This window comes from Cydia pomonella, chromosome 7 (genome assembly GCF_033807575.1).
Source record: "Cydia pomonella isolate Wapato2018A chromosome 7, ilCydPomo1, whole genome shotgun sequence".
NCBI lineage: Eukaryota > Metazoa > Arthropoda > Insecta > Lepidoptera > Tortricidae > Cydia > Cydia pomonella.
This window is the reverse complement of record NC_084709.1, coordinates 7,675,773-7,687,317: the sequence shown is the minus strand read 5'-3', so window position 1 is coordinate 7,687,317 and position 11,545 is coordinate 7,675,773. Positions and strand designations below refer to the sequence as shown.

The window sequence follows — 11,545 nt, the reverse complement described above, 5'->3', positions numbered from 1 at the left end:
AATTATTTCATATGACGAAGCGCGCAGAGATTCAAGATACGCTCTTACTGTTCTGAAGATAAGTAATTTTTCGCTCTCAGTTGCTGAATTGGCAGATGTACGTGTGAAATATTCTATAATGTATACACCGTGTTTTTATTGAATTCCGTTAACTTCGGGGTATCGGTTAGTACGGTACGTTTAAGGAAACTAAATTACATAGTTTATATAAACAAAAAAATAATTGTAAAATTTTGTTTTATTTTTAGCCATAAATTATAAAAAAATGATATTATTTTATTATTTATTGCTATACGTACATACTAATACGACCCAAACAAACCAATGACGATGTCCGCAACATAATTCGTCATTTTTTAAATAATAATGTAAGTTAAATAAAATAACCGTCACAAATAGTACCAGGCTCAAATGTCCCCATCACACTGGCAGCGTTATACCATGCTGATGGCCAATGAGATCTGTTGGACCAAGTACGGTCCGGACCGAAGGTCGCACCCCGTCCCTTAGCCGCCGATCCAAATCTCTAACGAATTCCTTGGCCTCCAAAGCCCAAGGACCCGCAGTCTCCACTACAACTGGCACAACGTCGTACATTGACTCCAGGGCAGAGTACTTGGCATGTTTCATTTTGGCCACATACTCCGCGGCTAACGCAGCGGACCTAGCCGTTAGACTCGAGTAGGACGGCGCAATTGTACTGACGTATGTTGCATCAAGGGCGTAGCTAGCCAGTGAACTAGGGGGGCAAAAAAAATTGACATCGCCGGAGGCCTACGGAGGAGAGTTCAGCTCTCCCCCTCCTGCCCGTACCTGCCTACGCCCATGTGTTGCTTCCCACAAGAGACAACGACCCTTCGGCCATGGAACCAATGTCAGAACACGTCAGACCATCAAGCATCTTCTCACCTGTGCGGCACAACCTTGGAGGTTCCAAACGCAAGGAAAGTTGGCCGGCTCCAGAGCCCGGCTGATTACATCATTAATTATCACCATTATTAAGTTAATCATGTTTATTCAACAGAAATAAAACAACTTTTTAAATTACTCAATATAATTAAAGCTACAATTATAGCTATTATGTAAATTCTAAGATCCACAATAATATTTATAAAAAAATCCACCGCTTTATGATAAAGTTAATATTTTGAAGGCCATGGAAGGTAATAAAGGCAAATTGTGATGGAGTTTAGAAAAAGGTACAACTTTATAAATTCTAGTTTCCGAGATATTGACGGTTTTGTAAGTGGTCGGAATATAAGTAGCGATTATTGTTACAAATCAATTACTAGCACCGCCGTAAAAAAAAGTATTTCATTCCTCCTGACTTGCCGCTGCGTGAAAGGGAAACCGGTGATCGTCCTAAAGCGGTTTCCATTCTTAAATAATTTCTTTAGATAATTTTATGCAGTTTTAGGAACTATCAATAACTCCATACTTCGAAAGTTGTACCTTTTGGGAAATAATGACACAATTACCCCCTTATTCATAAACGTGTACTAAAGTTACGATGCCGCTAATAATCGTTTGTCCCTTTCCATCATACTAATACGTCGGAAAGGGCCAAACGATTATTAGCGGCATCGTAACTTTAGTAAACGTTTATTAATAAGGGGTTTAATGTTTATACCTTACGTGGTGTAGTTGGTGGAGTTTGTAGGTAGTTATATTATTACAATATTGTAAAATATCTAGCTTTGGATGGACATTGTCCAGACAACATAACGCTGCAGGTTTGATTGGTTATATTATTATAGTCAAAAATGTATACTCGTAATATGTTTGCGGTTGCGTGAGTTGCGTCCAATTGCCACGACTCTTTTCATACATTTAGTATGGGTCGCGGCAATTAGACCGTAGACACATTTTCTGAGAATAACCAGCCCTCGAGTTTAACTGCTAAGAAGATGGCACTGTACGGTGATATTTTTTTTGGTAGCGAATAAAATAAATGTCAACGTCAAACGTCCATTTTTGACAACTAGAGTTACCGCATAATGTACGAGCTGTACAGTACCATCTACATTAACTAACAAATTCGAATCACGGATTTGTCTTCGCCTTTATACATCTGGTATAATCGATAAATCTTTGATTACAAATGTTACAGAGAGTAACAAATCCGCGCCTGATTTTAGGAAACAGGTATAGAAAGAGGCGGAAGACGTGTGCATCGCACCTACGGTCCTTCAGTCGCTATACTCTGAGTTGTTATGACATCAATTTTATGACACATCACTGAAATATCAGATGGAGTGTACACGGCGATTCGCGGTATTTAACTGCAAAGCAAAGTCTGTGTGTGTTAGTGTATATTTTTTAGCATGTGTTGGCACTATTTCTTAGATCCGCCAAAGCCGGAGAAGCCCATGATCTGGGCGAGCTCGGACTGCGCGGGGGTCTCCTCCTCTGGCTCGTCACCCTCCTGTAATTAAAATATCTTTGATCAAATACAATTTCTATGAAACTTGAAAAGCACCCCTCTATCTACCCAGACCTGAGACTACAGGCGGATTTTTTTTGTACCCCAGCAAATTAGCAGTCAAAATGTTTTTGGTGGGATCAGTTTATTCCAAACAGATACCTCGCGATCATTTGATCCGCCTTTGAATGAATATGATTTATTATAAAAATTTAAAAGTGAAGCCATCTTAGAACCGTTCACAGCACATTGCAAAAAAAAAAAAACAATACTCATAATATTGTCTAAGAAACATTTGGAACACCCCTCGTTGTACTTATCTTATAACTTTCGGGGGCCCTTGCGGATACACTTCGACCCATAGGGATCTTTTGTGTAGTTGCCCCCTAAGGAAAGATCCGTCAGCTACTCAAGAGCTTTTTTGACCATTTCCTTGTGCCAGATGATGGAGCTTATGGGTAGCCTTTTAAATTCCTTTGGTTCCAGATAGCCTGCTCCAAAGTCCTTCATTCTTTGTCTGGCGAGGGCGTGACATTCACACATTAGGTGTGTTACTGTCTCTTCCTCTTCGCCACACATTCGACAATCGGTGTTGTCGGAGTGTCCCATCCTGGCCAAAACTCCTTTGACCCCGTAATGGGCCGTAAACACCCCTGTATTAATGTACTTAGTTTTCAATTTTTAATTTTATTGTTTAATTTGAGTTTTAATTAATTTGTTGCAAGTTTCATTTTTCTAGTAAAAATAATTGAAATTGTTTATTTGTTTAATTTCATTTCAAACGGGACAGACAGTGTATTTCCGGAATTACAGTTCAGGGCCACGCTGGTTGAAAGGAGTCATAGAGAACAGACAAGGCATTTGTAGGTATATAATAAGATGGAACGGGAAGCTGATGAAAATACATATTAATCTGATACAAAGTCATGGGGGAGAAGCGAGAGATATCCGCCAGAATACATCAGAAGATACTCGTCGTGAAGTTATACATGACACGGAACCGAACTCACAGAGGGCTGATATCATAGGGGTTTCTGGGCCTCAGGATTATAGGTTTAACCAGAGCTAAGAATGCATACCGCCAATGAATAAACGAACAAGATCACCTTCATTCCCACAAAACATGGAAGCCAAGAGATTAGCCATAGATTCCTATGAGAGTCTGTCAGAGTCTGATTATGAACAGACTGAAGATTCAAACCAAGATCGGTAGACGGTGATAGTTAGCTTTAGTATAGATATATGATAGAGCGTAGGGACCTTGTAATGGACAATTAAATAGTGTTAGTGAACTACCAATAAACAGTGAAACTTAGTGTTAGTAGTGTATTGAAATAGGAGGGTACTTCTACAAAACCAGTCTGGATTTGTCAGGTAGGCTTTGGATTTCCCATGTGCTCTCCCGAATTTCTTCTGTGACGGCAAGCTAAATAAAGCTTGTATAAAGAGGTTATCTACCTGCAGCTTGCGCTTCTTGTCACGGCGGCGCTCGCGGCGTAGCTCTTTAACTCGCGCCTCCTCCTCAGCCGCCTCGCGCAGCCGGCTGTCCAGTTCGTATTCCCGGATCCTCTCTTCTAGTTTACGTTTGTTGCTTGCAAATCTTGCTTTCACCTGAAATGTAAAATAATGAAAAAGTGGTGATTTGACTTATTTTGGCTTCTTGAGTCAGAACACAACAATATTATGCACAAACATCTGTTAGTCTTATCTAACCTTTTCTAGTTAGCATCAAAGAAAAACATATAATAGGCTGAAATCTACAGCATCAAATATAAAATGATTTTACCACATGACTAGATTTTGCCTGTAAAATGATATAACAGTTACATCTATACTTTGTAATGAAATAAATAATTAAAGTACATTATCTAATGCAGTGGTTCCCAAAGTTGACTGGGCTCCAACCTACCTAACAAAAACTGTCAATTTGGGACCTACCTCTTGACCGCCTCTAAAAAGGGGGCATAAAATATTATTATTTGTAACACTCAGATTCCCTAGTAGTTTCAGGGCCCACTCAATATTCGCTGGTGACCCACCAATGGGTTGCGACCCATAGTTTGGGAAATGCTGATCTAATGATACTTGAGCAGCCATGTTATGTGACAATAAGAATACTATGTTACGTGTGTTGTGTTTATGGACAGCGTAATCAACTAATATATGAATAAGTAAACTTGTAAGGAGGTAGGTAAGAAGACAAGTGCCAGATAGGTCCAGGAAAGGATGTTTTGCGAATTAGATACATCAGGAATCTGAGAAACGGTGAGTGTTGTGTGGTTCATTATAAATTACCTGCTCCAGTGAGCTCCTCTCGATCTTCATGGACATGCCAAGATTCCGCTGATGCTTCTTGCCATTGATGTGGTCCAGGAAGTTGATGGAGTCCTTAACCACACAGTCGCAGACATTGCAGTAGTAGCCACCCGACTGGGAGGTGGGGGTATTCTTTGTAATGACAACACTCTTGCCCAATTTTGAGTCCAAGTCTACTTTGTATTCACGCTGCTTGAGGAGCTCTCTTTTTACTGGAGGTGCTGAAAATTGGACATTCACAGCTAAAGACTTTTTGCATGAATAGTGCAATAGGTAACTAATATTTTATAGTAATAAAAAAAAATGTGCCATAAATCAATGACATAATTTCTTAGCATTTTATAGGATCTTTTCTGTCTAACTTCTGTACTTTCTGTGTAAACATATATAACCAAAGAATTTAAAAAATGAGATTAGATCTTATTAAATAAGAATAACATTTATTCAGGATTGTTAAACAAGAAAAATATAACAAAAACATGTCACCAACACACTTTGAAATGTCACTAAAAAGGTTTCCACTTAGATTGGTGTTAAAGTACCTTTTGGATACCTTGATGCAGGTCTTCCGTGGAAACCCTTTTAAAAAATGTGACATAATTATACAAATTAAATTGCAGATTATACCATTCTATACTCTGTATGTTTAAGTATTTAAATAAAAGTAAACAAAAAATTTTGTACATTTTCAAGGTAATTAAAACATTTCTTGGTTAACCAACTAAATACAAAACCGCCTGGATCTGTCACTGAACGACCTGACTTTAACTTACATTATTTAATCATGTAATGTTTTCATCTACCCTCAACTGGCTCAAGCAGCCATTTGAGGGTAGATTTTGTTTACTTTTATTTAAATACCTAAAGATACACGGTATAAGCACAGTCACAAACTGATACATATTTGAGATAATTTAGGTGAGCTCAACTCAACACTGTTTGTTATGGAATTCCCATGGTGTCCCTTCTGGTTCCATATTATGAGTCTGATTGTTATTAAACTTCGTGGTTGCCAACAAGACTATATTGTATACAGAGGACAGAGGCAAAATATGGGTGCAAATGGGTGTAAAAAGAAACAAAGTCATGATATGATTTGCTAAAGCCTTAAAACGTGAAGCAGTCGTGGGAATTGTGGACAGTGGTTTTTTTCAGTCCGCCATATACATTTGTAGGTCTACAAAGTGTTTCTAAACATAACCAATACCAGTGTTATTAAAGATAACATAAGTTACATTACCTTTCTTTTTAGAACGCTCCTCTTCTTCTAACTCCGCTTTCAACCTTTCTGAAGCGATCTTCTCGAACTCATCCTTGTCCCACTTTCTACGGTGATCGTCAGGTCTCATACTCATCTTGAAGCTCTGTTTACCTTGGGAATAAACTACCACGGATTATAATTGGAAGTATCTAGAGCAATGATACATAAAATATCACAACAAAACAAGGTTTTGGTTCAAATGGTTGCATCACAGATAAGATAAATAAGAACAGTGTGACGTTTGTTTGACGTTTGTGAGTTGCCAGTAGTAAATTTTAATTACTCCAAATATTAAATGCGAACTTTGAATATCGAAATTTGGTGTGACTTTTAATTGAAAACCGTAGTTCTATGGAAGAAATAACCCCGAACAGAAACAACCGAAGAGAACATTGGTCAATATATACCTAATTAATTACGGATTGAACATGTACACCAAACGTAGACTATAGTAAAGTTGTGGTACTTTAAGTTGGGTAGTTAACTAGTGGTTCTGTGAGCTGAAGAATATATACTTAATTTACTCTTTGGCTGTAGAACTCGCGTTAAGCTTAGAAAATGTAAAAGTGAAAAATACGTTCGTTGAGTCAAACGCTTCAGTCAACAATAGTGTGATTCTGCAAACGACTGGCCAAATGCGAGACAGACTCGCGCCCTGAGGGCAGGGGCGGAAGGCGCGGGGCCCTTAGCACAATAGCTCGCGGGGCCCCCTGGTTTGAAAAAAAAAAGATTAAGTCCGAGTCGGACTCGCACCCCGAGGATTCAGTACCATCACAAAGTTTTTACGGTGTCTTAATTTTTTTCGACTCGTTCTCGATTAGTTTTTAACATTTTATGGAATGTATGTTTTAGGGTTTCGTAGTCACCTAGAAACTCTTATATAAAGTCTGACCAGTAATATATGATCACGCGCCATATTGCAGAATTTCATTAACAAAAAATTCCATACTTAACTGAACTGTCTCCCTATACAAGAGAATAACAGCACCCTTTTGACAATGATCATATATTTCTGGTCGGGCTTTAAGTAGTTTCGCCATGTCCGTCTGTCCGAGGGTTTGCTCCGTTACTTTAGTACTAGATAGTTGTAATTTGGCTTGGATACATAAATCATGCATTGCGACAGAACGGGTAAAATAAAAACTATAAAAATAAATTAGGGTACCTCCCATACAAAATGTTTTTAATTTGATTTTTTTTGCTTTGATGATAGTGTCATAGTGTGGCGTATGGTTGGATGAGGTCTTTCAAAACGAATAACGGTCTCCAAAAATCTTTTTTTATAAAGTTATTATTTTCGGAAATAATCGCTCTGTAAGAAAAAAATATGTGAACCATGGGCCCAAAAAATATGAAAAAAAAAATCGTGAAACAAAAGCTTAGTAAATACTTTAGATGAAAACTGTAGCGAAAATGATCGGTTTAGTCGCTTTTGGGTTATTACAAAAAATCTTCTCTTCTTACTAAAAAGACGTACAAAGCGCTGCAAAGGTTATGCTTGTAATGTTATGTAAATGATACTTACAAATAGCCCCCGTTTGGCCTTTTTTAATTTTATCACAGTTCCTTTCTTCCTCCTTACCTTCGGCTTTCATCATCAGATCAGGTCGATTTTGCCAAATTTTGACAAATGGTCAAAAAAATAGTTTGCAAGGAAAGCAGAGCCTAGAATGAAACCAATGCCATAGTGTGAACGAGGCCGTAGGCCGAGCTCCGTTTAAGGGCGGAGACCCGAAGCGTTCTATCGCGGCGCGCCACCATGCAAAGGCTGAATTGTAGGAGAACAGAGTTTGGAATTGAACCAATGTGATCTCGGCGCGCCTGCTGCTCGGCCTTAGTTCTTGCTCGAAAGTGCGACTTGCTGGGATGCTTTGGGTATAGATCATATGTATCATATTTTGGGCGTCCGGCGAGCCGCAGAGGAGCGCGTCATTTGGCCTACTACGGGCTCAAAGCTGATCAATGATCATCATTAGGCATTAGTTGTAAGGTGCAATTTGTTATTTAAAATAGTAATATAAATAAATCATCCTTCCTTGCTTTTCACTAATATGTTTTTAAACACAGTATCTTCTTTTGTTCGTTTCCGAGCTCTGCTGTTTCCTGCAGCTTAGCCATGCACCAAAGTTTTGAGACACTCTGCATCTTCAGTTTTATGCTAAACTCTGCTCTTGGTCTTTGCGTAAGCCAAAAAATTCTTTAAATTTGGTATCGTCATAAAGAAAAATAGACAGGATAATAACAAATAATAATAATTGATCAATATTGTTACTGACTTACGAAAAAAAATACATTGTAAATAAAATGTGGTGGTACAGGATCCGCGGAGTGCGAGTTCTACTTTTTGAACTTGGCCGGTTCCGCGTGCCGAAATCGCATGGTCAGGGTCGGAGCGCGGGGCCCCCCTAGGCGCGGGGCCCTTAGCATATGCTTTTTCTGCTGTTCGGTTAATCCGCCACTGCCTGAGGGCATCGTACCTGACTTCTCGAGATAGAGTCCGCTGATGAAAGACGGACGGACGTATAATGTATGCTTACGGGTTCCGGTATGGAACCTTAAAAACTAAGTATAAAGATCCTTATGTATCTATAGATCACTTGTAGCATTTAGATTAAGAATATACATATTATGGAAATTGATTCGAAATTGATAGAAGAAAAAAGAGGCAAATTCTTACAAAATTACTACTACAGTCTACAGCGCATTTAGATGACTTCGTTATACGGCCAGGCTATCGATTGCGACCTCCACCGACTAGAAATAAGCCATTTTGCTCCAAGCTAGGTAAAAACTATTAGCTTTGTCGTCGAGGTTTCTTTGAAGAAGAATTGCGGTGCAGAGCAATTTTCATATATAAACATTATCGTGCCGTTGAATATAGTGTTTGTTTGAGATTTTGCTTACGTAACTAGTGTAACTACCTATTTATTAAGTACTTACTATTAAAACAAATAATAAAAGTGTATGTATTGTGGGTAGGTAGGTAGTTTAATTAATTGCATAAAAAAGCTTTACAAGTCATTCAGTCAGGCGTAATAATGATATATTAATTCATCATTGGATGAAGCGCATAGTTGGATGGGTCTTTTAAAAATAATACGGGTCTTCAACAAAATTTTTTTGATAAAATGAAAATTTTAGGAAACAATTGGCAACCCTCTAACATTTGAATCATGGGTCCAAAAAATACTTAACAAGTACTTTCAATGAAAACTATTAGAGCCATTCCATCTGATTTCGACGAATTTGAAATAAAAGGTGCGCCGCATGAATTTTGATTTAATTGAAAAAAATTGAGGATAACTTTTTGATACCAGAAGAGTTAGACAACCACCATTTTTTTTTTATCTTTTAATTTCAGAGCACTGTCCATTCGAAGGAAAAAATCGGGTCAGATTCCTACTTGTACATAATGTAGTCTAACTTTTGATTTAGAACAGGTAACCAAATAAATCTTTCTTTATTTCATTAGGTGTGAAATGAGTATTTTATATTGTATGACAAAAGTTAGCTAAACCAACTACAAACAGAGTGGTGGCCATCTAAAATGTTCACGCTTTCGGTCCATTTTTACGATTTTTAACTATTTTCTGTGGCAACCCTGTAGCACATCAAGAATTTTTTTTTCTAAAATATAATGTTCTTGCCATGTTCTTGCGCTTCTTATACTGGTAAATAAATTTTATCGCCGTCCCATTGCTCATCTTCATTTAAAAAAGTAGTTGTGGAAATTGAGAATTTTGATGACTGTCAAAAAACTCATGTGGAAGAAAAAATAAAAATCTGAAATTTTCGGAACATTAAGTATTGTTATTCTGTTATTTTTACCTATTTAGGAAATATGATTTTTTCAGGTGCTACGTTTACAGAAACCTATACAAAGTATTTTATGTAATATAAATGATGAAGAAGGGTTCTTCATTGAAGATACGGTTATTATAAATGTTCTGCGTAAAAATGTTACGTTCCAAAGAGCATATAATCACTACGTGTTACGTTCTACGGAAAAGGTACCTTATGGCGGTTGGCGCTTAACCTGTTATTCACATCGCTCCTATACGAATACGCTGCTATACGCTATAAGGGCCAACCGCCATAAGGTACCTTTACCCGTGGGAACCACATATCTTATGGCCGTATTATGTTCTAAAAGAAAAACGCTACGATTTAAAAAAAACTCCTGGGTTAACGCGCTGCACCTTAAGTATAAATGCTAGTACCCATATAAAATAACCCTATAAAATGCTAGATAGTATTCTTCCGTTAATGTTTCTACACAGTTAACATTTTACTAACAAAGTGTCCATATAAAGTAATTTATATCCGTTCGCAATAAAATAAAATAGAACGAGTAACAGCTAGTTCGCTACAAATCCGCGATGTAAACGTTTTATAGTAGTTTTAGGGTACGAACGGGAATATTAAATGTAAATAGATGTTATATTGCTCGTAAAGTTCTTAAAGGCGTTGTTGTGATTTATAAACACTGATTTCCACTACAGCAGATACATATGTACATAGATCGATACCTATCCAAGAAGCCGATCCTAATTTATCATTTTGCTAGGATTTGATACGACCATGACGCTGAATCACGCTATTGGTCCCCGCGCGCGCACGTGATAAGTCGTGTCATCAAGCACCGTTAACGTATTGCTCAACATTGACTGCCCTTGCCCTTGATGCTTTACATTACAGCTGCTTATATACAATTACTAATAATGAAAGAATGGCCACTACTATTAGGAATTAGATAAAGATCATTGTTTTGTAAAGCATCAATGTTTATTAAGAGGGAAGTATTCGTCCACAGACACAGTGAAAAACTAGGTTTTTATAGCCATTCCATTTTTCAAAATTTGCTACAAAATTGTTTTTTTTCGGAAATGCTGAAGCGATCGACATCAAAATTTCTCCCGTAATGGAAATTTCATGGAAAAAGTACCGTTATTTCGTTAGGATCGCAAAGCTATTCTTCTCTCTTAATTCAGTCTATGTTGTGCATGGTAGGCAATGATGAGCATGTTGTTTCTTTGAGCAAGTGGTTGCCTCGCCGTATCATTACAAGATCAAAACAACAAACAATCTAAACTTCGTAAGGCCGCCGTAAGGCAAAATTTTCCTATTTTTAATTTGAACCTTGTTTTATAGTAAATTGGGATGAATTGTTTCTTTGAGAAGGTATTGGAACAAAATAAATGCTACTTTATTTGGTTTCTGAAAGGTTCTAATTCGATTAAAATAGAGTGTGCATTATAATGCCAATTGGGCCCTACGAGGTTATATTAGAATCGACCCCCTAAGACATCCTACTATTTATATATTTTCAAATAATTGATTGATAAGTAGGTAAATTGATAGAAGTATTTAATTGATAAAACTTATAAGCAACACATAATTAATCTCAAAAATAGTATTGTGAATTGTCCAGCAAAGTTTTGGGATTACGTCAAGGACAAGAAAAGGGAACGACAGCATGGTGATGATTCTTTTCGGTTTGACGGGGAGATGGTGAGTGGACAGGGTGCTGCGGATGCCTTCGCTAA

At 37.6% G+C, this 11,545-nt stretch overlaps 1 protein-coding gene across 1 annotated transcript; it reads right to left on the bottom strand.

Annotated features, from left to right (window-relative positions):
• Positions 1-222: 222 nt before the first annotated feature.
• LOC133519726 (zinc finger matrin-type protein 2) lies at positions 223-6,232 on the bottom strand. Its single transcript, XM_061853787.1, has 4 exons — positions 5,979-6,232; positions 4,718-4,959; positions 3,881-4,033; positions 223-2,425 (listed from the first exon to the last, which is right to left on the bottom strand). Exons 1-4 carry the CDS (start codon positions 6,091-6,093, stop codon positions 2,336-2,338), a joined length of 600 nt encoding a protein of 199 aa, XP_061709771.1. The 5' UTR covers positions 6,094-6,232; the 3' UTR covers positions 223-2,335.
• Positions 6,233-11,545: the final 5,313 nt, after the last annotated feature.